This window comes from Buteo buteo, chromosome 23 (assembly GCF_964188355.1).
Source record: "Buteo buteo chromosome 23, bButBut1.hap1.1, whole genome shotgun sequence".
Lineage (NCBI taxonomy): Eukaryota > Metazoa > Chordata > Aves > Accipitriformes > Accipitridae > Buteo > Buteo buteo.
Genome location: NC_134193.1, coordinates 11,297,137 through 11,324,467, shown reverse-complemented (window position 1 = coordinate 11,324,467; position 27,331 = coordinate 11,297,137). Strand labels below are relative to the sequence as shown.

At 47.9% G+C, this 27,331-nt stretch overlaps 2 protein-coding genes across 3 annotated transcripts in view; both read left to right on the top strand.

Moving 5' to 3' along the window:
• Positions 1-809: 809 nt before the first annotated feature.
• Positions 810-6,996, top strand: AMBP (alpha-1-microglobulin/bikunin precursor). Its single transcript, XM_075055132.1, has 10 exons — positions 810-1,041; positions 1,709-1,851; positions 2,130-2,206; positions 2,730-2,843; positions 3,341-3,442; positions 4,012-4,049; positions 4,912-4,990; positions 5,081-5,248; positions 5,422-5,598; positions 6,848-6,996. Exons 1-10 carry the CDS (start codon positions 895-897, stop codon positions 6,877-6,879), a joined length of 1,077 nt encoding a protein of 358 aa, XP_074911233.1. The 5' UTR covers positions 810-894; the 3' UTR covers positions 6,880-6,996.
• A 1,005-nt stretch (positions 6,997-8,001) lies between these two features.
• Positions 8,002-27,331, top strand: part of RABL6 (RAB, member RAS oncogene family like 6) — a 60,447-nt gene continuing 41,117 nt past the window's right edge. The window contains exons 1-3 of one of the 2 annotated variants that reach the window (XM_075054592.1): positions 8,002-8,557; positions 16,022-16,156; positions 21,766-21,813. In XM_075054592.1, coding sequence (XP_074910693.1) covers positions 8,428-8,557; positions 16,022-16,156; positions 21,766-21,813 — 313 coding nt within the window. In that variant the 5' untranslated portion in view covers positions 8,002-8,427. The remainder of the gene's footprint in view (positions 8,558-16,021; positions 16,157-21,765; positions 21,814-27,331) is intronic. The other variant, XM_075054593.1, reaches the window with a different exon arrangement.

The window sequence follows — 27,331 nt, the reverse complement described above, 5'->3', positions numbered from 1 at the left end:
GCCCCCCCCAGCAGCCCACAGTGGCCAGGCAGCGCATCCACCGGTCCTGCGCAAAGGGCCCGTTGGTGACCCGCGGTGGAGACAAGGGGTGAAAGTCCGGCCGGCTCCTGCAAGCGTGCCTCCGGCTCTGGCGCTTGTCTGTAAATATTGGGCCGCGGGCCGACCCAGAGAGGGGCTCCTGCCCTTTGCTCTGTTTGCTGTTTCCCTTGGGCTGTTTGATTTCAGTTAATCATCCTGCGAAGGCAAACAGTGGTGGGGAGGGATGGCGTGACCCACGCCTACTGCGTCTGCCGGGACCAGGGACCCTTGGCTGTGGGGTGGGTCACACCCAGCTGTCTCCTGGGCACTGGCCACCGGCTTAGGACCCCCGGGGAAGGGGGTCCAGAAGGGGAGCAGGCAGCGCGGGCTCTGCTGCCTACAGACACTACTCAGGATTAGGCAGCCTGGGGTGAGCGCAGGGGACCCCTCAGTCCTCTCCTCTCTGCAGGGTCAGACTGGTCTGCCAGGGCTGGGGGCACCGTCAGGGCTCTCTGCAGAATGCCAGGGCAGGAATATGAATCACAAGGTAGAATAAAGGAGACAGACAGGTCCTGGCCCTGTGTCTGGACCAAGTGGTAGTGTAGAAACAGGCGAGGGTGAGGAGCTCAGCCTGCCACGGCGGGAGGATGCTCACCTCCCCTCCTGCACCCCACGCCAGCTCTCTGCAAATCCCCACCGCTGCTGAGGGCAGCAGTGAGCCCCAGGGCCACATGGCCTGGGCCATGCAGGGCCACCAGCTGCCCCATGCCCCCCCTGGCAGGCCCCCCCCAGCCAGGCTGGCCAGCCCCACTGGCTGCGGTCTGAAGGTCACACTGCTGCGCAGTGGGGACAGTGCAGAGTCCGGGATCCCACTGCATGCTGGGGCTCAGCGGCACTCCGAAGCCACCAGCCATGATGTTGTGGGGTCTCCTTTCCCTCCTCCTCTTCACTGTGGCCAGTGGAACCCCCATCAGGGACCAGGATGAGGATATCCAAGTGCAGGAGAATTTTGAGGCCGAGCAGGTAACAGCAGCTTGTGGTCCCTTAATTCTGGGGGCAGAAGGGATGGGGGAAAGCTTTATTTCATTTTCATCCAGAAGGAAGGGTGATATTATCTATGCCCATGTCAGGCTGTGTAGGACAGGTGTTGGCAGTGTGGCCCTCCCTGGGTGCTGGTCAGGGGGTGCCAGCCTGCCAGCACCAGCCTTTGGGATGGCCTCACCCTGGAAAAGGCCCAGGCAGGGCAGCTGGAGCCTGAGTGGCTGGGACAGATGAATCCTGTGCGACATCTGTTGATCTGCCTAGCCTAAGAGGTGTGGGCAGGGCCCGCAGGCAGCCCCAGCGCACAGGATTCATGCAGGATGCGGGCTGCCTGAGAGATCTCCCACAGGCAGCCCTGTCCCCCACCAGGCTTTGCACAGCCCCACACGTGTCCCTGGATCTGGGCTCCCCTGGGACACGCAGGGGGATGCCAGCCTGATGCCTCCAGCCCTGCCCGGTGGTTAGGGAACCCAGGAAAGTCCTGCTCGGTGCTGATCTCCTTCCCAAATTCCGCAGCAGCTCTGGCCTTGGCACCCTGTGCCCCCCAGTTGCTCTCTGGGACATGAATATTTCAGCTCTGCAGAAAACCAGATGTCCCACCTCAGTGGAGAGGGCTCGTGGTGGAGACGTTCCTTTTTTCTCCCTGCAGATGTATGGGAAGTGGTATGACATCGCCATCGGCACAACCTGCAAATGGATGAAGAACTACAAGGAGAAATTCAGCATGGGCACGCTGGTGCTGGGCCCTGGCCCCAGCGCTGACCAGATCAGCACTGCCAGCACCAGACTGCGGTATGGGGCACTGCCGTGGGTGCTCGAGCCTCCTCCAAAGCCATGCCACCCAGGGGTGCTCTGTCTCTCAGGGGCTGGGACAAGACACGGGGGTTGCTTGCTCTGGCTGGCATCAGAGCCCTGAGGAGGGGCTGGATTGGGCTGAAATACCCAATGCCTTGGGCAGGAGGATTTCTAGCTTCCCATGCCATGGCCTTGGTGGCCCAGACATGATTTTCATGCAATAACCAGGAAAAACAATCACTTCTAGCAGCTGATTGTTTTCCTCCTCCCTCCAGGCAAGGTGACTGCACACACGTCTCGGGAGAGTACCAGAAAACCAGCACCCCTGGCAAATACACCTACTATAACCCCAGTAAGTTGGGCTCGCTGCCGACCTGCTCAGCCCCAAGAGCTGCAGCATGGCTGGGTGATGGGAACCAGCGCTGGGCACAGCTGGCAGCTGGGGAAGGGGTTCACAAGAGCAGGGCTCAGACGCCACACCACAGTTTGTGTCATTTCCAGCCAAAGTATTGAGTGAAGTTGAGGGAAAGAAGCTGTTTCAGCACTGTCCCTGCATAGGCATGGGACTATGAGATGTTCCAGCAGATACCTCCTGTCCCCAAGGTCCCAGGCTGGGGCAGGCTCCCACCAGCCATGGTTCAGGAGTGTTGGTGGTATCTCAGTTGTCCGCAACTCTTGGTTTCCAATCCCCTCAACTAAGAAGACACTGGTGAGCCTAAAGGGAGTCAGGGTTGTATCAGAGTCTGCTTCCCCAAAATCAGCTATTTTCTTGAATTAGCTGCCTGACTTCAGGCCCCAGCTCTGGGGCTGTCTTACACTGCCCATTTCTCCCTGAGGGACAGGAATGATGTCCCTTGTGTCTCTGTCTCACCCAGAATGGGATGTGTCTATCCGGTCGTACGTGCTCCGCACCAACTATGAAGAATATGCTGTCATTCTGATGAAGAAAGAAAGTAGTTTTGGCCCAAGCACTACCCTGAAGCTGTATGGTATGTCTGGCTATGGCACATGTGGGCAAGCAGGCTCTGGATGCTCTCAGTGCAGCTCAGAAACACCACCCAAGGGTTCCTCAGGTCCCTTGGCCTTGAGGGAACTGACCATGGCTTTGGAAGTGGTGCGTTGGACCAGCTCATCTTCAGCACAGCAGAGGTTGAGTCTTATGGCTCAGCTTAGAGCCACATAACACAATGAATGTCCAGACTAGCCTGTTGTTTGGGATGGAGGTGGCAATATCTGCTTGAAAGAAACCGAGGCCCTGAAGTGGCAGGAGATGCTGTCTTTCATGACTGAGAAACATTAAACCACTTTGTCCAAACCCTTGGTCAAGGTTGGTCAAGAATAATGGAGGAGAGGCTGGGAAGGACCAGGAGGCTGATACTGGGCCTTCCTGCAGCTGCTTTAGCTCTGCGGGTTGATGGGTGGTTGAGGGGCTGCATGCAGACCCCCTCCCATGCCAACCCCACTCACAGCCTGTTCCCTTGCCCAGGGAGGAATCCAGAGCTGCGGAAGGACCTCATTGATGCTTTCCAGCAGCTGGCTCTGGAGATGGGCATCCCTGCAGACTCCATCTTCATCCTGGCCAACAGAGGTAACCCACCCACCACATGCCTTTCCTGCTGCCTGTTCCCCCAACATGCTGGTGCACTGGGGCTGCTCCTTCTTGGTGTGTGAGGCTGGGGAGATGGGGGGATGGTCAGGATGGAAAGAGGAGAGACAAGGGCTTTGGTAGGATGGGATGGGAAGGAGATATGGCCACATATCAGTCAGGCTTCCATGAGCTTCCAGTCGGTGGGGTCCTTGCTGGGCTGTCAGGTCAATGCACCCACAACGCTGTGCTAGGACGTGGGCACAGGACTACCAGGGACACTCATGACTGCTCCCCATGGCTGGGTACTCCCAAGACCTGAGGAGTTCCTTGCTCAGCCTGGGGTTCAGAAGGTGCTAGCATGATGCAGGTGGGTGTGGGGATTTTACGGTGATGCTCCTGTGAGTGGGAGGTGGAAAGAAGCAAGAGGGGAAGAAAGTTGGGGTGAAACTGGGAGGGCGTCCCCTTCCTTGGCGTCCTGTGTGTGCATGGTACAGGACCACAGTGAGATGAGTTTGTCAGAATGCCTCCCCTCTCATGCTGCTGATCTTCTTTCCTGTCATCTGGGCCAGGTGAATGTGTTCCTCAGGAGACTGCAACTGCCCCCCAGGTAAGTGGTCCAGCTGGGACTTCCTGAGATGGATCAAGGCTGGGGACATTCCCTCCAAGCCAAACCCACTGGAGACCCTGTGTCTAGGGACCAGGCTCCGTGGGCAGGACACATTGGGAGATGCTCTTTCATCTCCACTGACAGGCTTTGCCTGCGAGAACAGGGGGACAGGCAGGTGCAGGCTGCAGGGTGAGGGTCCTGGGGGTCAGGTGGGAACTAGGGCTCATTTCCAAGCAGAAGGCAATGGCTCTTTCCTAGTCTGATTTTTTCGTGGGGTGAAAGCTCCTGCATGCGGAGCCTGGTGTCTCCTTGTTCCTTGCCTACCTGTGGGTATCCCAGCCAGGCTATAGATCCCCTCTCTAGGGATGGGAAGGCAGCTCAGCACCCCACTGGTCCTTTGGCTACAATCACTTAGCGCCTCCCAATCTCACACGCTTGAGTTTAGAAAGATTTTCAAGAGGGGATGGGACTTTCATAGGAGAAACAACCCTGTTGACTTGAGAGCAGGTAACACACCACCTTGCATCAGCAAAAGCAGGGACACGTCCCCAGCACAGGGCATGACTGGGACACTGTGGGTATCTTTATCCACAACATATGATCCTGGCCCCCACACAGGATGAGCACAGGGCTGAGAAGACCATGAGGTGTGGAGGGATCACAGCCTGTTGACCGCAGATCAATGACTGGAGATGTGCTGGGGCACCGAGGACCGCTGGAGCCTGCACGGGCTGCAGCACCCAGCAGAGCTGCCCCTGACATAGCCCATCCTGGGGGCAGCAGAGGCCCAGGGGCAATGGGGTGGGCAGCAGATCCCACAGGCAGGGGCTGACTGCAGGTCTGTGCTTCCTTCCCCGTGCAGAGGGCACGGAGAGCAGTCCTGCCCCCCGAGGAGGGCTCAGCCACGGGACCCCTGCCCCCTTACATTGGCAATAAGGAAGGTATGTCCCAGGGGAGGGGAGCTGCATTGGGCGTCCCCCTGCCCTGCATCCCCGTTTGCCTGTGACAGCCCGTGCCACACTTGTCCGCAGACTCGTGCCGGCTGAGCCAGGACTCTGGGCCCTGCAGTGGGATGGTCTCCCGCTTCTTCTACAACTCCTCCTCCATGGCCTGTGAAACCTTCCTCTACGGCGGCTGTCTGGGCAATGGCAACAACTTCTACTCGGAGAAGGAGTGCCTGCAGGCCTGCCGGACGGAGGGTGAGCAGGGCAACCAGGAGACATTCCGGCGGGGCGAGGGCACGGGAGGCACATTTGCTGAGGCATCAGAGGGGATCCAAGAGTGGCCTCAAACCCCACATGTCCACCATCCATGTGGGAGGTGTGGGGGGCTCTGAAACCCCTGCCCTCAGAGCAGCCCCCTGTCCCCACAGCTGCCTGCAGGCTGCCTGTTGTCCAGGGTCCCTGCCAGAAGCCGGTGACACGCTGGGCCTTTGACGCAGCTCAGGGCAAGTGCATCACGTTCAGCTACGGAGGCTGCAAGGGCAACGGGAACCAGTTCTACTCAGAGAAGGAGTGCAAGGAGTACTGTGGGGCTCCTCCGCTGGCAGGTACCCCCACCCTGCCCACACCCTGCCTGCACCACACTGTGCTGTGCTGGGGGAGCCAGGGCAGCAGCCTGCACCATCTCCTGTCCTGCTCTGGGCTGGGTCTGGGTGTGCTGGGTCTGCCTGGGATGGGGACAGGGCTGTCCTGGATCTGGGATGGGTCTTGGGATGGGTCTGTCCTGGGTCTGGATGGGTCTAGGATGGGTCTGTCCTGGGTCTGGGATAAGCCTGGGATGAGTTTGTCCTGGGTCTGGATGGGTCTAGGATGGGTCTGTCCTGGGTCTGGGGTAAGCCTGGGATGAGTTTGTCCTGGGTCTGGATGGGTCTAGGATGGGTCTGTCCTGGGTCTGGGATAAGCCTGGGATGGGTTTGTCATAGGTCCAGGATGAGTCTGGGATGGGTCTGGGATGGTTTTATGCTGTGCCTGGGATGGGTCTGTCCTGGGTCAGGGACTCTGATGGACTGAGGAATATTGTCATTAATCTACAGACAGTATCACACAGGGGGACTGTATAGGCTGCAGACGTACTGAGGCCACAGCTGAACTCTCAAAATGGTCTTGATAAAAGGGAGAAAGTCCCCAAGCAGGCTGGGGTGCAGTGGGGAGCAGCGGAGGCGACAGCCCCTGGCCAGGGTATGCCAGTGAGAGAAGAGTGACTGAAAGATTTTCAGGGGGTGTAGGGACCCTGAGACCAAATAAGGATGAAACCAGGCTCCCCGCCAGGGGTGTACCCTCTGTGTGACGCATTCCAGACCCTACAGCTCTAGTCAGCGCAGGGGTTTCTGTATTGAACCTCCTTGGGAGACGCAAGAGGCACTGCTCAGCCATCGGGTGAATGGACAAGCAGGTTTTCAGGAGCATTACAGGGGAAATCTTCCCACAGAGAGGGGCAAGCTAAGGGGTCTTCAACCACAGCCAGCCCTGGGCGAGTCTGGTCCCAGCGGGACTGGAGCTGGGGGCTTACCATGCCCCCATGGATGGGAGATGGGGCCAGAGTAACATGTCTTAGGGAAGAGCCCATCTTTTATTATCCTTGTCACCAATATGAAGTCCATTAATGCCACCATAGCGGGTGCTGGGACACCAAGTGACAACCCAGGACAGCATGGGGGTGCACGGAGGGTCTAGACCACTTCCCGCATCACTGATGGCAAGGACAAAGTGAGAAGTAGCAACCATCGCTGCCTCTCTGCGGGACGAGGAGGGGGTCTGCGGGTCTGTCCGTCACCTTGTGTGTCTCTCCACTTGCAGAGGATGAGGAGTTTCTGCATCTGTCAAACTGATGTGAGTGGAGGACAAGCTGCCGGCACCCAGCACCAGGGTCCCGCAGGAGTGTGCTGGCAGCTGCCAGCAGCACAGGAGATGCCTCCAGCAGTAAATGTCTCTAATGTGACCAATGAGCCCAGTGTCCATCCTCGAGCTGGTGGGAAGCAGGGTGGGTGGTCCAGGAGGAGCAGGGGATGCTGTGGAGTCCTCGCTGATGGGGTGTTCCCCCCTTTGTGGGGCTGCTGGGTGCTCCCCACTGAGACTCTGCCCCTTCCTCAGCCTGCTGCCCTCCACCCATGCGGTGCTGGGGTGGCCAACAGAGGCACCGAGGGGCTCAGGGCATCCTGCTGGGTGGGGTTTGGCCCCCCATTTCCCAGGGGATGATGATGGGCAGCTGGGAAGGGGTCAGCAAGGGGGGGAAAGGGTGCTTGCTCCTCCCTAAAAGTGAATAATTGCTGCTGCATCGCGGTCGGGGTGGGACTGAAGGAGGCCCAGTTGTGGGCCGGGATAGGGATCATGGGGAGGGATGGCGATCATGGCAGGGTTACGTGGGGTGTACAGCAAGGGATTACAGGCTGTCAAAGGAGATCCTGAGGGGTCACAGGAAGGAATTATGGGGTTATGAGCGTCACAGGAGGGGATTACAGGGGTTATGGGGACCACAGGGGGCTACAGAGGAGGTCCCACGAGGGGATTAGAAATGTCAGGGGGCGAGGGTAGCAGGGATGCTGGGGTGACCCCAGGACAGGATTATAGGGGTTATGGGGGTCATGGGGCAGCTACAGAGGTCCCAGAAGGGGGTTACAGTGTTTATGGGTGTCGGGGGGGCTATGAAGCTCACAGGAGGGGATTGCGAGGGTCTTGGGGGGTCTATGGGGGTCCCAGGAGGGGATGACAGGAGTTAGTGGGGTCACACGAGGGGACTGCGGGGGTCTTGGAAGCGTCAGGTTGCAGTTGGCCTTGGGGAGGGGTCACAGGGAGTCCTGGGGGTCGCGCCCACGGCCTGCCCCGGCCCGGCGGGCCCAGGACCCATGCGGGCCCCGCCGCCGGCCGCGCTCCGCGCCTCGCTGGCCCCTGCCGGCCGCCGTAGCCGGCGCCGCGCGCGCCCCGTCCCCCGGAGGCGAGGCGGAAGAGGCAAGATGGCGTCGGCGGCGGCGGGAGCCCCGTGCTGCCTCCGCTCCCCGCGCCCGGCCCCGAGCGCTGGCGCCCGGCGGGGCTGAGCTGCCGCCCCGGCCCCACCGCCCCCTTCCCCCCGCGCCGCCCCAGCCCCGGGCCATGCCCGGTTAGCGCCCCCTTCCCGGCAGACGGCGGGGCCCCGGCTGAGCCCCCCTCCCCCGCCGCGGCGGGCCGGGCCGGGCCGGGCCGAGCCCGCACACCTCCCTCCGCCCCGCCGAGCCCGGGAGGCCCCTCATGGCCGGGCCGGTCCTGCCCCAGCCCTGATTTACCCGCGCGTCCCCCTCGAGCCGTGCCCTCCCCCTATGCCCCCTCCGGGGCCGCCCTGCCCCTGAGCCCCGGAGCAGCAGCCCTTTTCCTGGAGGTGGTGGTGCAGGTGTGGGACCAGAAAGATGTTCTCGGCCCTGAAGAAGCTGGTGGGCTCGGACCAGACTCCGGTCAGAGACAAGAATATCCCCGCGGGGCTGCAGTCCATGAACCAGGCTCTGCAGAGGAGGTTTGCCAAGGGAGTCCAGTATAACAGTGAGTCGGAGCCCAGTTTCGGGGGGTCTGTCGGGGGGCACAGCCGGCCCCGGGTGGGAGGCCAGCCGCATCGGTCCGTCCCGTCTGATGCCCCATAGTGTGCCGTAGCGTGCCCGGGGACCCCGGTGGGACTGTGAAACACATATGCTTTCCTTGTGCGTGGTGGTGCTTTTGCCAGTATTCGCCCAAAGCCAAGTTTGCAATTAAACGTTAGAGCTTGTGGAAGTGTGGGAGGAGTAAGGGATGGGAAACTTTTATCTTTCCGTGTGGGACTTGGGAACCTGTAGTGCAGCAGTGTCCCCAGTCAGCAGATGTCCTGAACAGCTGCCTGCTTTCCGCTGACTGTGGCACAAGAGAGAGTTCCTTGTAAATCAATTTTTGTCAGTTAAAGCATCAAGGGAGTAACTCCTCTGAGCGTGTGGGTGACCTTCCCTACAGCCCAGGATAATGGTATTTGTAATTAAGCTCTAGTGGTTATACGATAAGGGTCTATTGAAAAAAGCTCTGGCCTGCCAGGCTTTAATAAAAGGTGAGTGATGTATGCCTTTATGTGCCCGTGGCACATAATTTCATTCTGACTGTCTTTGCTGCAACTGATATGTTCGCTCATTTCTCAGGGAACATTTTCAGAATTTTTTTCCTTTCAGTCTTGAGGCTTATGGTTGTGTTCTTCCCTTGAAGCTCAGTAAAGGTTATTTCTAAAATAATGTTTCAGGAGGGCACTGCAAGTATGTGAAATACATCCCAAACTAACAGTTGTGAGACGGGGATGGTAGTTATGTCATCCTTGCTGAAAATAGAGGTGGTACCAGAGAGCACTGCGAGTACCAGGTCATCTGTGTGGATCCAGGCAGGCAGTGAAGTCAGATTGCAGAAGGCCGAGAGATTGGCAGTTGGGAGAGAGACTGATTTGTAAACATGGCACTGAATAATTTCTGTGAAGGCACAAGTGTTGGAGGAATAGATCTTATGTTAGATCTTAATCTGAAACAAAGTGAAGGGAAAGGTTAACACTTTGAGGCTTGGGGCTTTTTTTGCTTTGTTTAGTACTATCACTATTGACTGTGCTTTTGAACTGATATGTTTTGAAGCTCTTTGCTTTACAAGGGAGAGCATAGATGCCTTTATCCATAGCACATCTATTAGATATGCCAGTAGTACTTAATTTAGAAAATTAGTGTCTTAGCAAGCAGTCATGAATGTGAACAGAAGCACGGTGTTATTGTTAAGAGACTTGATTTCCAGCGAGAGATGGAGGGTGAGGATTATTCTGCCTTGGAATACAGCACTGCGTCATTAAACATGTACCTGGAGATCTGCTAGTTAAAGGCTATCGATCTGTGCAGAGGCTTCATGCAGCCCACAGACCAGAACATATCCATGTGCTTCACTGGTACGTTTGAGATCAGGTAGCTAATACCGGCATGTGAATTATGTAGGAGAAAGGGGTTGACTTTTCAGACAGTGAACGTTTGTGCTGTGGACAGTATGGATCAGCTGCATCCTGCTGGCACAGCAGTCGATGGGGCCAACTCTTTGTTACGTGTTGACTAACTGCATTGACGAACCTGCGTGGATGTGTACCTGCTTGCCATTAATACAGCAAGGCCAAAAATGCCAACAGCTGAACTACCAACTGTAGCTTTGCTGCTTTTTGTCTCATTACCAAAAGCCTCGGGAAAGCTTTTTGGTTTGTGCTCTGTCTTACCAGGATATGTGTTCTAGTTACTGCTTTCGTATCTGGAATAAAACTGCAGCTTTTTGTCACTGCCTTAAGGGAAGCTTTCCAATCTCCATAGTAACTCTTCCCAGGATTGCTGTTATATAATATTTATATGAGGTATGGGCAGGCTTACGAAAGGGCTTCGAGCACTCTGCATAGCCATGGCACTGGATAGTTGGGGTAGGTTCCAGCACGGTGAGGTGGTCTCAGTTGAAGGTGGGCTCTGAAGGAATGTCATTACAAGGGTCATTGCTCAGGAAGGGCAGAGCTGCAAGTTCTATGCATTGCCAATGCTCCTTTCTTAGCAAATACATGACATTCAGCAGAGGAGTGCAAAATGTGTTTAGTAGCCACCATTAACACACATACATCTTTAAACTCCTCCGTTCCCCAGGAGTTGCCTAAACCTAAACCAAATGGTGTTGTGATGACTGGTTTTACAGAAATGTTTTCCTTGCTTTCATAGACCATTACTGATAATGAACTGAAGCCTGTTTCCTTCCCAGAAATATATTTAGTGTGCCAAGAATGCCTTGGGTTGCTTGCTGATAAAGTGGGCAGCAAATGGCTGGGACATGGGCCTTGTCACCTGGCTCTTGGTGCCTCGCTGCAGGGCTCAGGACAGGCCATGCTGTGCCAGCCTTCACAGCTGTCCAGTACATTTTGTAACTGGACAGCCCCTGCATTTGAGGTGATACTGAAGATTGTGTGGTGTTTTAGTGGCACTGAGGATTGCAAGCACTGGATAGTATGCACCTCTAAGTTGAACCAAAATGATTTGGTTTGATGGTCTCTCTCCCACTCAGTTACGTTTTCAAAAGGAAGAGTGTTGCAGGGTGGGTAGGTTTAGATTTCTAATGAAATTATGAGAGCAAAGGCCAGTGTTAGCCCTCGGCAGCAGTCACTTCCTCTGCATGGGACATCCTATTTCAAAACAAAAGCATTTTCATACTGCATTCCCAGAACACACGCTCCTTATTTGCTCTCTTTTATCATCCACACGGAGCTCCTGTGTTTTATGTGCTGTGGCCCAAATAACACCAGAGTTCCCTGAGCACTATGGAAGGTGCAGAGATTAAAATGATGTGGTTCTGTACCGTATATGTAATGGCTTGGGTGTTTATGGGAGATCATGGTTCCAAGTATGGGGAACCAATCTTTGTGAAAACTTGCTCTTTTTTTCCTGCTTGGGATGTCCTGAACTTGGATCAGGTCTGCTGCGTCACCATTCAGATAGCTGTGCTGGCCCGGGGAAGGTAGCAGAGGCCAGAGCAAGTAGGCTTGGTGGAGAGAGCAACATGGATCTGTGGATCTCGTTCCTTTTGCAGCAGTGCTTGTTTGAACAAATTACAAGACAAATTACAGAAGGAAGTACCAGCAACAGGTTACACAAATGCAAAAGTTTATGAAAGGCAAGGATGGGCAAACAAGGGTGAAATTAACAGTTCTGGCTGGGTTACACTGGCAAGAGGATTCCCTGGGAGTTACCCATTGATGATCAATGACAGGAGCAAAAGACATGGAAGTGCTAAAGGTTCAGATCCATCTGTCCTATTCCCCAGAACACGGTACGCCTTCTGCTCTGGACTTTATTCTTAATGCTGCATCCAGTGTGCGCACCACTCGACAAACCCCACTGCTCTGTGTGCCTGGAGCATGGGCTGCTCTCCTCGTGAGCTGCAGGCCTGCCCTGAACAGTCACCAGTGCTGAAATACCAAAGTCAGTAGCTCCAAGAATTCCCTCCAGTCCCTCCCCTTATTACTTTTCTGCCTAAAATGTGCTTTAAAAGACAGAACTTAATTAATACCAGGTATCCTTTTGGTAAGCATTATAGTCCTTACTTCTTTTGTGTTGTTTGAGAGTAGTAATTCCCAGGCTCTGATTGTAGTTTTGTTAAGTATTTTCATTCAGCACTACTCCCAACAGAAATGCTTCCCCTCTTCCTGCTGTTTCCCACCTTCTCTTGTTTTCTCCTGCGGCTAACACAGGCATTTGTTCAACATGTGGCAAACCTGCTTTGCTCTCTGGCCTATGCCCCCCAGGAAGTGTGCTTGGGGTGTCTGCAGATCAGGTGTGCTTCTTTTGGCAGCAGAACCAGCTTAAAGCATTTGAATTGCAGCCTTGTAGCCACAGTCCCAATGACCTTAATGAGGGCAAGGTTATGACCCTCCATATGGGGATTATTAGCAGAGGAGTTTGGGGATCTTTGTTGTGGGGTCTGACATCCTTAGTTGCTGCAGTGTCCTGGAAGAATATGGGCAGAGCTGGGAATTCCTGATTTCTAGTTCTGAGTTGGTCTGAGACCTGCTCTCTGGGCCTGTATCTTCATTGCTCTGCTTCTCTTTCCCCATCTGGAGAATGGAAATCCCTCTATTTTTCCTGATGCAGTGAGAATATGAATAAAGTGATTTGTTTAGCTTTTTCTCACATCTTGATCTATTCCCCATCCCTACCCTTCTTCCCACAGATAATTCTCCTGTCTTTGCTACAAACCTATGGCTGTTTGCAGTAAGAACTGATTTAACTTAAAATCAAATTAAGGCAGTAATTGTTACTGTCCCATAGGTAACCTCACCCATAAATACTGGTCCTCTTTCCACATTCGTACACAGGCCAGGCCTGTGATGTGGCTGTGCCCTGAAGCTCACTTAGCTCTTCCTGTATTGGAGATGCCTGTCATTGAGTTGACCTGCCCCAGCCGAAGTCCCAAATACAGACTTTGTTTTGCTAAAAATTATTTACATCACCTGCCTTCTTCCTGTTCTGTTTTTAAACTTTTTCTTTCTTCAGGAAAAAAGTCAGTGAAAACTCATGCATTATGTAGGAGGAAAGAGATCCTAACATGGAGAGTGCTGAAGCTGGAAAGGGCCGTTGGACCTGTTCAAACTGAGCATGTGGTGCCACAAGCACCCTACATTGATCTAAATGTGAGCTGCTCAGGGGTGGGGGTCATCTCCATGCCACTCCAGCCATGCCTCCTGTGTGCTGCTCCTACAGCTCATGCATCTGGGCACTTGAGCTAGAGAAGAAAACTGAAGATGAATCAGTTCAGTTCCTTGATACAACTCAATATGTAGCTGCATAAATAACACTGTTGGCACTAGGAAAGTCCTGGGGGGAGATAAGATTGCCCCTTGTAGGGAGAGCTCACAGTTAAGTCATCTGGGAGGGATCCTGAAAGTGTGCCTTGAGAGCAGCCTAACTGTTTAAGGAAAGGCCTGTTTGTCCCTTAAAGCTCACTGTTTTGGTATCTCCTGCTGCACTTCATGGGGGAATGTGAATTTTAAAACACTAAGGTAGGCAGTGAGAGCATTTAGAAAGGCTTGGGGTTTAAAGGGGACAAATGGAATCTCATTCTCTCTATGCCTTGGACTTGCTGCATTAATTCACAAATATCAAAGGAATCCTCCATTGATTGTTTCACCGTCTGTAAGTAGGAAGCAGAATCACACACAGGGCGACAGGAAATGCAGGAAATGGTTTGTTGTCTGCAGAGTTGCTCTGGGACCTGTAAGTGAATTCAGCCTATAAATACGAAGTTCATTTTTGCCTTTTTTATCCTTTTGCTATTTTAATAAGTAACTTTGTAAAAGAATAAAAGCAGTACCTTTCAGTGTACAACAACAAAAGCACAGTGGAACTGCAGCACAAAATTTCACCGGACAAAACTCTTCCCCAGACTTTGTATATGTTGTCTGTTTTACCTTAAAGTTTACCTCTTAGACTTTTTTCTGAAATGCCTGCAATAACTCCTGAGTTACAACAGAAGGCAGCCTTCAGACTGAGATTTCCTTGCCCAAATGATGATGCACAACCTAATGCTAATCACCTGAATCTGCCATTAGATATCTCCAGGTGGCCCATTTTTCTAGGGGATAATAGCTCCTATTCAAAACACAAGCATAAAAATTCTGTTTGTCAGCTTACGTTTCCCAATAGCCTTGTGGTTGCCACTTAAAACAAGGATGGTATTTAAAAAAAAAATCCTGTAATGGAACAGAAAATTTAGAAAACCACACATACTGTTTTCAGAAAGAACAAAGTAACGTTAGGGTAGACTCAGGAAAGTTCATGATATTAATTGCTACCTTGCTTTGCCAGGTTGTGTAAGTTTATGATATTTTTGACACTTCCTTGGGAGGGTTTGAATGAGTTTCTCCATTGACTGACTTTCCTTGCTGTGGGTACAAGCACATGTGCACAAGCACAGGCAGGTGGTGGTAGATCAGCTGAGTGGCCTCAGCAGCTGGGTGTGAGGCCAGTTGGTGGAAGCAGAGCTGTTGTACCTTTACCTGAGACTGCAGTTTCTGAGAATGCCTTTGCTGAGTGCCATGACTACACCTGCACCTAAAACCAGCTAAGGGCTGGCTCCTGTGGTAGAGAGTGTCTCTCTGACACATGGAGGACCCACAGAGATTCAGTGTCTCTTGGTTTTATTTCACTGTTATTTAAGTGAGTTTATGTCCCCAAAGGGGCATGCTTGTTTTGGCTCAGTTTAGCTTGTTTCTAATGCATGTTAGGTAGACTGATTTTGATTTAATTTTAATCAAACTGTGGCCATCACAGGGGCAGTTTAAGATAGACCCCTGTGACCGTAAACTACCTTGCCCCTTGTCCCCGCCAAGGTTTGCCTTCTCATCTGAGACTGTCTAGGCTCTGAGCTGGAGCAGCTGAAGCAATACACAGTCTTGTTCTGCTTCCCCTGGAAAAGAGGATGCTGCCCCAGTGCAAGAAAGTTAGGGATAGCTGAGAGCAGTGACAGCTTAAGTTTGCGGTGATGTTCACCAGAAACTGCCTCTCAGCTCTCCCTACACCATCCCAGAAGAACGGTTTCACCAGTGCTGGGGTTCAGAGTCACACCCCTGTGGGACATAGGGAGCAGCACCTCTGAATGCAGGACCCTGCCTATTGGCTCAGCTGAGAACTGGTCCTTAAGGTTTCAGTGGGCAGCTCGGTCTAGGAGGCAAGTAGGAGGCTGAGGGGAGACCTTATCACTCTCTACAACTACCTAAAAGGAGATTGTAGCAAGGTGGGGGTCAGTCTCTTCTCCAAGTAACAAGCAATAGGACAAGAGGAAATGGCCTCAAGTTGCGCCAGGGGAAGTTTAGACTGGATATTGGGAAAAATTCCTTCACCAAAAGGGTTGTCAAGCATTGGAACAGGCTGCCCAGGGAAGTGGTTGAGTTGCCATCCCTGGAGGGATTTAAGACATGTAGATGTGGTGCTTAGGGACGTGGTTTAGTGGTGGACTTGGCAGTGTTAGGTTAATGGTTGGACTCCATGATCTTAAAGGTCCTTTCCAACCTAAATGATTCTATGATTCTATTTTCTCAAGGAATTAGAAGTGTTTAAGGAGAAATGGGAATGATAGAGGAGGCAATTGAAGGAGAAGCTTGGCATAAAATGCTAGCAAAGCAATAGGGTATGGCAGAGTGGGAATAAGCGCTAGGTAGAGAAGGCAGGAGGATGGACGGAGCAGAGACTTAGCTGACTGACGTTCTACAGATTCTGAAGATTCAATCTTGATGTTGGTTTGTTCTGCTGTACTAGAGAGAGTAGCTGAATAAACATTAATTTTAATGGCTGAGACTCATGTTTTTTAACAAACCCCATCATGCCTGTGTAATATGGGAGAACTAATTACATCTGAATAATGCTTACAAAAAGTTAACGTGCTTTTCACAGGATTCTTTGATTTGTTTTTAATCAACTTTATTTGTCTGCTTACTCTTTTCCCCAGTGAAAATTGTCATCCGAGGGGACAGGAACACTGGGAAAACCACACTCTGGCACCGACTGCAGGGAAAGAAATTTATTGAGGAATATATTCCAACTCAGGAGATCCAAGTGACCAGCATCCACTGGAATTATAAAAGTAAGATGGAAGAGGGTGGGGGGAATGACAGTAATGTGACAGTGCCTTGGGCGTAGAAATTCCACTGCAGCCTTGTTTGCTTCTTTCTTCTGTGTCTGCTTGGGAGATAAAATGGTCTCTCATCACTCTTGTTACTTTAATTTGTTATTCCCAGTTTCTCAATCATGTTTTTTAATAACTTTACTCAGAAACTATATTTCTTTTAAGTGCTAAAGTATAGGTCTTTGGAAGCCACAATTCAAGGAAAGTGTTTAATAGGTGATCCAAATGATTTGAAATATTTGTGATACACTTGACTTGTCAATGAAAACAGGTTTATTATGGAAGTCTTTCTCTGAGGCTAACCCTGCTTTTGGTGTTACTGTGTGGCGTTGAAGCAAATAGTATAGTGCAGGTAATGTTTTAAAAATGATTGTAGTACTAATAACTCTAGGCTGGCTTACTGAAGCACAGAATTATCTTATCAGTAGCTTTTTTAAAGTGCTTGTTTGAGTCTGAGAGATGAGATGTGAATTTTTTTTATTTTCCCCATCTGCTCTGACAGTATAAAGTGGCTGTGAAAGCCTTGGATCCTGCCTGGAGAAGACACTGCAGGCATTGAAATTGCACAAGGCTGTGATCCGACAGTGCATTAAGTCCAGCTTTCAGGTTCCTGATCAAAAATGCCACAGCCTTGTGGGGTGAACTACTGATTCAGTATGAACTTGCTCTGTAAGACTGATTTTGCTTTAAAAAAGGCCAGCATTTAGTTTGCCTTTATCAGACATTGTCCATCTGCATCATTCCAACCTTTCGTTGAATCAGGTACTCTCTGAGTCCTCACAGCTGGAAAAAACCCCCATGCAGTTTGGGTAAACACAAAATTGGGTGCTTTGTCTAATTCACCAATCAAATTAGTGTTGCTGGATGATACCATGGTGCCCAAGCCTCATGATAATGATCACGGAGCCACAGGGTGTGTTCACCAGCAGTCAGCCTTGGGACAGTGCTCTTTCAATCTCTGTTGCCTTCATAGTCTTCAGCGCAAGGAGAGCAAGCAGATACTGCTGTTGTATGTTCACAGGGAGCTGGTAACCAGAGTTCTGGAGACTTTTGTGCCCATATGAAGACAGGCTTCCACATAAGTCAGCTCTCTCTGGACAAAGGTTGAAAAGGTTTGTAGGGATGGATGGTTGAGATTTGCCTTGGATGTGGGAGAGAAACAGGTCATCCTTGCTCAGTGCAACTAGCGGTTTTGTCTCATTCAGGATCTGATGTTGAGCTAAGCCTGATGTCACAGGTTTTCAGATTCTTTCACGGGGAGTCTCCATGTGACCATGATACAAAGATGTGCCTGTTAGCTTCTACATTCTTCATAAAGTATTTTTGTTTTGTGTACCATCTATCTGATGTTCTGCCTATTCAACTGGCCCAAGGCGTTGACAGATCTGCAGTGTTCGTGCAGTGGTGTTCCCCATCTGCAGCAAAACCTCTGGCATGTTGTATTTTAGCAGTGGCATCCTTCTCCCATGCTCCTCTTCCTCTCTCTCAGAATATCAGCACATCGTTTATTGATATGCAAACATAGAGCTTACAAATTGTTTGGATGATGGAAACTATCTCCAAAATAAAACTTGAATGCTTCAGCCTAAACAGGTTTGGATCAGAGTAAGAAATGAAATACCTCTTTCTTAGATATCCAGGTCTAAAGAGTGCACTGAATGTTAATTTTGGTTTTCTACAATATCATATGTAAAAACTTCAGAGTTCAGTTTCCTCTCTAATCAGCGTAGGTAATACAAGTGCTGTTTGTAAATACAGCCTGGGAGTCTGGCATTTGAGTTGTAAGAGGCTTATTCATACCTAATTGTTTTTGTATACATGAACAGGTATACAAAATGCATGTATACAGGTTTTTTGTATACATGCAAAAAGGTGTTTGGAGACGAATGTGTAGAAAGACCCAGTCATCTCGCATGTTTCTGCGTATTTTAGGGACTGTATGTTCTTTTACTGAGCTGAGGCTTAGGCACTGGCTTTTTCAACATGGGTGCAATCCTGGGGTAGGAAACAGCTACACATGAGGCTGGCTTTTCCTGTATATTGGTAACTGCAGGTGTATTTGTTATTTCTAGTGATTAGTTCTAACATTGGTGTGATATATTTCTGTAGATCTTGCTGGTTAGTGTTGACAGCAATGTGTAGGTATCTTGATGGACTTTTTTCAAGGTGAAGTGTTGCTGAGCTGGTCTAATTAATCTGGAAGGCTATACATGAAATTGTGCCTTTGATTTGTGTTTCTTTTATAGTGTAAAACACTGTATTATTTTCTTAGTAATATTTTCCAGCAGTATAGGAAATTCTCCGTTGATGACCTTAAAACTTTTTTTAAAAAATAATCCCCTTTTTAAAAAACATTGTAAGGTATGTTTCCTGCTGTGAAAACTTCCCATCCAAGATGGGTGATGTGGGCACTCTGAGAACTTGGCTCAGATCTAATTACTGCCCTGTTGGCCGATTTAATCTGTAGAAGAAAAATAAAGTTTGTTTTTCCTGTGATCATGCACTCAAGCTACCTTAAATAAACATTATGAGGTAGTTGGCAGCAAATATTTATGGATATTAATTAAATCACTGTCAAATACTGAAGGATTCTTACGTTGCCTGGTATTAGAAGATATACATTTTAGATGTGGAACATACCACCTTGTCATATCTTCAGAAATTTTATACTGGAGGGATTAATAAAAGTAGAGGAATTTGAGTTATTTCTTCCTACTCAAAATGAACAAAATTACTTTTCTGTGCCAATTGTCTCTGTAATGGATATTGGTAATTTTTGTGTCCAAGTAAGGAGTTACCATTCCTGACCCTAATGAACACTTTTTTAGATTACGCTAGTCACCAATTTTATTCTCGGTTTGCCAGTCTCACCAAGGGAGTCTGGAATAAAAATTAGCAAATACTTTTGTTCAGATACTTTGAATGCTTTATAGATGGGTGTGAGGAATGGCAGAGCTGCTCTGCTCTCCAGGATTTGTGATCTGAAGCATATGAAGTGAATCATGTAATTGTATGAGAGTAAATATGTTTGAGGACCTGTGAATTCCTGGTGATAAACCCACCCATAAAGCAATGATTCATATTTTTAAATGAGCTTTCTTGCAACTGGAGTCTTCTCACACCTCTCCACCGTTTTCTGGGAAAGCAATGTCTTAGTGTGCCACTGGCTACAGAGTACTTGGCCAAATAGCAACTAAGTAGAGATTTTTTGAGTGGTTGATCCATGGTTTATGCTAATCCAAGTTACTTAGTTAAAAGGATGAATTGGCACTCTTTTTGCTGCAACATGCCTTCCAAAGCTGTTAAGGTGAGATGCTGCTGTGTATGAGTTGTACCAAAGCCAACACGGCAGCACTGAAGTAATTATCCTCCTGTGTGTTCAGGATAATCAGGAATGAAGCTGGTAATGAAAAGGAAGAACTTACTGGCTACGAGCTAGCTGGAGCGTTGGTGCTAACAGGAGAAAAACCCATGTGGAAAAATTATTTTCTCAGATCTTGTGCAGTTTCTTTGTGAAATTCTGTGCTTCCCCTCAGATAAAAGGTGTAGAGCAGGTCTTTCTGGGTCAAACAGTTCAACTCAGCTATCCGGGAGTGCTGCTGCTCAGCAGGGTACCAGTACTGCGGAAATTACTCAGCAGGGGAACAAATCTTAACTGAGGGTGCATTTGGTTTTAGGGTAAGGAGGTAGAGATCTCTGGAGCTCAGGAGGAAAGTCCCAGTGCTAGTACTGGGAGGGTCACCTCCTAGGAGACCACTGCACATCACTCCAAGGGCTTACTTTTCTGAAATGGGGTTCCAGCTTCTCTGCAGAAGCCTGTTGTTAATGTGCTCATGTGCTGCTTCACGTGGCACTGCTGGAAGGAACAAGCAGCCCCCTGGACTCCTCCTGTGCCCCTGCAAAGTTTGCCTGAGAAAGGAAAACATCTCCAGTCCTTTTGCAGAAAGTCTTGACTGTTGAAAGGTGCCAGTCTTGACTTTGCTGGTCTGTCCGTCCCCTTGTCCTTCAGGGACAGCAGCAGCACTGCCAGTCCCAGCTGCAGGGTATAAATTTGGGGGCAGACCTCCACTAGCTGATCTGTGTCCCAGCACCTGCAGGGTTATGGCACACCCTGAATGGACCACGGACTCGAGCAGCCCACGTCACAGGGAGAGCACCCTGCTCTGCCAGTGCCTGCATGTGAGTAGCCAGCTGTACAGCTGGGTGCCAGGCGAGTGAGTAATGTGGAGTGGTTGGACTTCAACTGTACCTGGCTTGATGCTCTGTAGAAATATTCAGGGACAGAATTAATTTGGGGAGTTCAGTTGTTTGAGCAGAGTTTTTAGTACTGCCGGCTGCTGTACGCCTGTTGTGTTTTCAGTCCCATCTGAGCCTGTGATGCACTGGCTGAGCTGAGCCTGGGCAAGTCTCCTGTTCGTCCTGTGCCCTACTGCCTTGCTGGCAAAGTGGAAGATAAGCGCCAGTTGCTATGAGGAAAAACAGAGGTTGATTCTGCTTCATGCATAAATGTAAAAAAGGATCTTTCTCCAGAAGCAGAGGATCAAAGTTTTCCTATATTCATAATCTGTCTTCACAATATTTTGAAACATTTAAGTTAAGCCAACAGTGAATTCAGTAGAGGAAATGTTTCCTGGCTTGACAATGATGCTTAGCTGAATTCTCATGCCGTCCTATGAGATTATTTTCTACTCTGAGACATTGCTTTACGTTCAGAGCTGCTCCAAGTACAAGCTTTTGCTTTGTAGCAGATAGCATTTCCAAAAAGCAACTGTTTCTTGGAACAACTTCCTGAAGATTGGACTGCTTATTTGGATTCAATAGAAACACCTAACCAAAGCTGCCCATCCCTCATACCATCTGAAAGTTAAGCTGCTAGCTTTCAGTACCAGCAGTAGTATCTCTGTAGTTAGAATTTTGGTTGTCTTGCTTCAGATTTTAGCAACTCAAATATACGTTGCTGCTTATAATTTCCTGATGCTGCAGCTCGTTAAGAGGCAAAATTGCTAGTAATGTTTTTCACAAAAGGCAACTTGAAATTTGCGGAGAGAATGGATTTCTGTAGCCGCAGGACTGTCTGCACTGTTTGTCATGTTTACATGAAGATGCTATTAGTAAGGTTGATCTTCCTTAAATGTATATATTCCTTTTTTTCAGTTGTACACCTTGCTTATAGACCAGACTTTATTCTCCAAATTAAATTTATATCTTTTTTGAAAGAATGTGGAAACCTCTGTATGTTATGAAAAGAATCTACACAAAATATTTATAACGTGCTTCAAATCTGACATAAGTGATAGCTAGATTTCCTTGATTTTTTATGTGACTAAGAGTCTTTAAGAAGTTCTTTAGATAGCACAGGTTTGGTGTACAACTTGGACCTTCAACAGTGGGCCTTCCTGTGATGTTTGGATTGTCTTTTAACTCACTCAAGAATTACTTTTCTTTTGGTATTCATCTCCTACTTTCACAATGTTGGCTTTGGGTTAGGCTCTCTGTGGTGAGCGTTGAGTATTGGTCATTTTAGTGAAACCCTCTGCTAATACTTTGTGTTCTTATTGTGCTTTTAGCCACTGACGATATTGTTAAAGTTGAAGTATGGGATGTGGTTGACAAAGGTAAGATTTATAAATTCCTTTCTAATGGAGATTCATTGTTCTTTCTCAATTTTAATTACAAATTTACATGGAATTCAGAAATACCTACTTACTCCTACTTTAGAAAAATGTCTGTACTTATTTTTTTTCAAGCGCATGGATGTTACTTCCTGAAAAAATATGGAGAGAGGAGTCTCCTATGCTAGAGCCCATTATTTGGAATCTGAACTTCAGATCAAATCCAATATTCAGAAGCAGTTTCATGTGCTCCGTGACAGATGAAATAGCCTGCTGCTTAGTGTATTCAGATTCTCTGAACTTATTATAAACTTCATCTTCTCTCCTTTATAGTTTTATGTGTTTAGACATCTACTGAGTTCTTTGTTCTGTTTATAAAAGTTCTTGCCAAGCTGTTTTTGTAAAGGAATGCTATTGTTAAATTGATAAAATGTTATCTGCAGTGAATAACATATGCAGGAGGGAAGGATAAAAGAGAAGCCAGTTACTTAAATTCACTAAGGACAGAAAATGCAATATATTTACTCCAAAATATTTTCTAAATGCTTAGCCAAGGGAAGTATTACTATGTATAAATAAATTTTTCATTAGTTTTCTTTTTTTTTCAGAGTATAAAGTTCTATTTTATAAAAAATAAACAGACCTCAAAAACATATCTGAAGACACAATCTGGGTGCAGTTGAATCTGTTCCCAGAAGGGGTTGGGGTTCAGATGTGAATCTTGACAGCCCGTTCTGTAGCCCCAAATGCAAATATTTTTTGGCTTTTAAAAGACATTTGGTACCAGCCAGACTCCTGGTTTAAAGTGTGAGTATGGTCAGGAAAGCAGCTTTACAAGTGAGCATCTCTTGCTCTGTGGGTTGTGCTCCTTTTTTGTGTGTTTCTGTCAAATCTGTGTTTTGTGTGTTTGGTCAAATCTGTTGACCACAGTCATTGAAACTTAAACTTTTATGGTTTGGCTGCTGCTACCTTTCCTGCAGCCTTAGCTAGAATCTGTGCTGGCACGCATTCCTCAGCAGAACTGCATCCGAGGTGCACTACCTCTGCTGCACCACTTGTGCAACTTCCACATGCATTAACACCAAAAAATAAGAAGATAAGTACAATAAGGAGTGGGAAAGGGAGAAATGTAATTTTTCATGTTAGCTAAATTGTATTTAAAATAGCAAAACCGAAAAGATAATTAAAGATAGCAGCTCTAGTTCAGATGCATAATGGAGCCTTTAGGTTAACCTTGAGCCAGTAACTTTAAATCAAAATCCTGAGCACTTTATCTTTTTATTCCTTTAAACCCCAGTTTTCACAGTGTAGACAAAACCTTACTTAGGTCAGAGTTACTGCTGAAGTCAGTCTGATTACAGTTTGGCTTTCAGATCCTGGGATGACATGTGCAGGGCTGGAATCTGAGCAAAACATCTGTTTTCTCGCTGCCTTGCAACTTTGGTATGAATAGATAGACGGTTAATTTGGGAATCATGTGGTTCCAGCATTTATTTCTGTGAATAGCTTCTCTGAGCAGAGTCATCTTCTGAACTAGAACTAGAGACTGACTTTTTTGGCAAAACAGATTGGATTTGATATGTGCAGATGTTGATAACAACTCTTCTGATATTGCTTTCATTTCTGACAGTGGGCCATGTGTTAAAAATCTCAAGGGACTCTCTTCTCTCCACTTTATATTCTTTTGAAATAAAACTCATTCTGTTGAGATCCTACTTATGGACCACAGATAAGTATTTTTATGGGATCAAATGTACTTAATGTAGTGTAAAAATTCAGATCATCATGATGTAACAAAATCAAATCCTTTCCTATTGCCATAGCATTGCAGATTCTTGATAAGTACAACTTTAGGAAAATGTGCAAATTAACCATTAAGAGCTTGCTCATATCTAACTTTCATCTTGTTGTTATGACATTTTTGTTCTTCCTTCTGTATGCTTAGGACAAAAAATCCTCCTGCGTGATGCTTTTGGTGAGAGCGACACTAATCTAGACTGTAGATTTTTAGTAGTGAAGTGTCCAGTGCTGCTGCAGCATAGTGCTGATAAGACCTGATCCTCCTTTTTTTCCTTGCCCATGAGATCCTGGCTAATGTGCATATTTAGAGTTGTGCAGAATGCTGCATTTATCAGGCTGGATTTGAAGCTGCTAAAAAATCCACGTTCTGAACATGTATTTCAACGTACCTTTTTTTTCCAGGCTAAATAATTTGCCAGTGTTTCCCCATTTTGGACTAATTGTTCCTTGTTAGAGAAAATTAAGAGACCTCTGTTTAAATTAAGATGTTTGAAAATGTATTGAAAGCCTGATGTGGGGATGTAGCTAGACCATCTAAAAGATGTATCCATAACCTGCAGTTTTCAACTTTAGTCTTGTAAAGCAGCTTCAGCCTCTTCTCTGCTATGCAGTGCTGCCGTTCTTCATGTCTTGGTGTGAACATGCACAGGAGGATTTGGGGAAACTTAATAATTTACACCCTGAAAAACTTAATGTACATTTTTGCACTGAAGTTAAATGTGCTTTTACTAAGTGGTGTTTCTCCTCACGCTTACTAGCAGTGTGCCTCCCTGTCCTTGTTAGTTCAGCAGTGCGCTTTGATTTTTCCTTTCCAGACTGTTTTAGGAATGCAGGAAGCAGCTCTGTTGGCCCTGCCTGGCTGATGGCTGGTGCCTTGGTGTCATTTGTTTAGCATATGGGTGTTAATTTGGAAGTGTAGGGAGATTTGTTGTGAAAGCTTAAAGCCTGTGAGGTTGGTTAGTGCGCTGAAGCAGGGGGAAATGGCAACTGCTGTATTGTATTGCTCCTCTTACCTTTTTCTTGACTCTTCGGGATTTCATTTTTTTAATGTGCAGACTCACTGGAAGTGAGTCACTATGGACTTCCCTGCAGCCTGCTGTGTTCTCCTTGGGCCCGCTCAGAGAGCGGGGTTCATTTGTGTAATGATGCCGTTTGTTAAAATCTTAAGTCGAGCTTGCCCCTAGCTATGGATTGTACTGAATTTTGTGCAGTGCGTGTAGTAAATACCGTCTGCTTTGCTGCCCTTGGAACTAATAGAACATAGGAAAGATGTCTCAGCAAAAGTCACAGTCCTGACTCATCTTTCTGGCTTTGCAGCAAGTTGTGTAACTACTGCAGGTCGTAAAGCTGTAACAGATCCTCGATGCAGAGAAGCTGCTTGAATGCAGCTGATTCAAGAACAGTTCTGATCTCCTGTCTTGTAACTTCTGCTAGTTTGGTTCCTGCATCTTTTCCCATACACTAACTGAAGGGATCAAATGATATTTTTTTCTGTTGCCCCCAAAATAGCATAAACTCTTTCCCTCATATTGGAGATTCCTTTCCTCTCCCTGCCACTTCACCCCTCTCCCTCCCAGAGGTGTGTTGCAAGAAGGGGGAAAGATCAGAACTAATGTTTCTGTTATTTTCAGGTAGCATAAGTTAGATAACACTAGGGATGCAAATATTCTAGATGTGTATTTTTGAATGGTGAACAGAAGCATCTCCCTCGCACTGTAGACAGCATTTGTTGGCAAGCTGTACTGATTCCTTGCTATCCTGCAACAAAACTGATGGTACATAGAGGTGCAGAGGCTCTCAGGTGCTGGCCACAAACCCAGTCTCCTGGTGTTCAGCAAGAACTGTTCTGTGGACTTTGGGGCACTGCTGCAGGGTTATTTGGTTTCACTGTTGCTATTATCCCTGTAAATATTAAGGAGCAGTCATCATTTTAGGTAGAGAAGCTGAGCAATTGCAACATGAAGACCCTTGCTTTCTGATTGAGGCTCCTAGATTACACATCAGTGCAACCTTAAACACAGGACCTTGTTCATATAACAACACAATCTTCATTGTGTACTTGGCTTTACAGGCCGAATTGCATCTTTTCACTACATACATCTTGTCTTTATCTGGCTCATCCTGCAGTTTTGTTTCCAGAAATAGACACTGTACATGAATATGCACACACATGTGCTTTTCAGCTCTGTTACTCCTTTATAGATGACCTCCTTTATAGCAGTGATGAGCATCATGTAAGAATATTACTCATTGCTCTTGATACACACATAAAGCCATAAGAAGGGAGAGGCATGTGAGTCATATATTCAGTCTCAAAGGATTGGTTGTAAATATGTCCAGGTTGGAAAGACACCTTGATTGCTCAGGACAAGAGGAACTATGAAGACTATTTGTAGTTGCTTGGGCTTCTGTTTTAATACTTAGAAATTCAGGTCATGCCAAGCATAATTTAGCAGTAACTGCAGAAATAGTGATGTTTTGACATTCAGAGAAGCCACACGTATGCCACTAACTTGAAATGAATTTAATTGAAGTGGGAAAAGGCATGCACGTCCTAGACATCCCACACCTTTAGTTGTGCTGGGAAAAATCAGAGCCCATGTCTGGATCCTCTAGGGAAACACACTGCATGAATGGGGAAGGATCAGGATTAATATTTCTGCTACTTTCAGATGTCAACAGTAAGATGACACAAGGGTGTCCAACATTTTGCAGTGATGCACAGAAGCACCCACCAAACACAGTTAGGGGATAGGGACTGGAATCTCCTGCTGTATCCTGCAGCATTAAAACTTTCATGAATAACTCTGTATTTCATAACTATTTATCCTTGACCTGCATACAAAAAGAATGAAACATTGTTTCACGTGCAGCATCTGGCAGAACCATGAATTTTACAAGTAGTCTTTCCATGTTGATCAGTGGAGTTGAGTAGTTGGCAGAAGCTATTTTGGTCCCCAGCGTTGCAGAGTCTTTAAAAGAGTCAATGGGAGGTTTTTTTGTGGGTGCATCCAAGCTGCCAATGTGTTCTGTTGTGAGTGACACAGGGAATTTCTAGAAATTATGAGAAGGAATTCCAAGTCTTCGCCATTACAATTTAGTTAATTCATCATTACTTACACTAGAAAAATATGGAACAAAGTTAATTTAGAAATATAGTTCTTAATTGCTGTCAGTAACATCTGGAAGATACTTGATACCTGTAAAACATAATTCGAGACCTTGCAGGGTTGTTCATTGTCCAGTGCTCATCATTTGATAAAACTCTGGAAACTGCTGTACATAGAGTTTAAATCATACCTGGGGGGTGAGGACAGATTTTTCATGGTATGTTCACACTAAACTTATTTAGCACAAGGCAAAAGAAGATGTCCTTGCTCTTGCATATTGAGACTTCTGCCAATCCTTAGTGCTGAGTGTCTACAGCGGAAAATCACGTTAGCTGATTGCCACTCTGCTAATCCTAGGTACAGATACATGGTGTCTCCTTCTCTGTCTGCTGTGGTTGCAGACTTTAAGATTTGGAAACATGATTACAGTGTAACTGATGTAATGCAAAATTTTCAGGGAGCCTGAGGTTTAAAAACACCGACTCCTTTTCTGGGAATGCTGAGTCAAATGCCAGGGGTACTTCAAAATGTCGGTTTGTGAACTTACCCAGTGCTTACTGAAGCTGTAAGAAGAGGGAGAAGTCTCAGGGGGTCTGCCCTTTAAGTATAAG

Excerpts from the sequence above, each read along its gene's own strand:
- AMBP (XM_075055132.1), top strand. The coding sequence starts at position 895 with ATGCTGGGGCTCAGCGGCACTCCGAAGCCACCAGCCATGATGTTGTGG. Across the intron at positions 1,852-2,129 it reads ACTGCCAGCACCAGACTGCG|GCAAGGTGACTGCACACACG; the intron begins GTATGGGGCACT and ends TCCTCCCTCCAG. Across the intron at positions 4,991-5,080 it reads TTACATTGGCAATAAGGAAG|ACTCGTGCCGGCTGAGCCAG; the intron begins GTATGTCCCAGG and ends ACTTGTCCGCAG.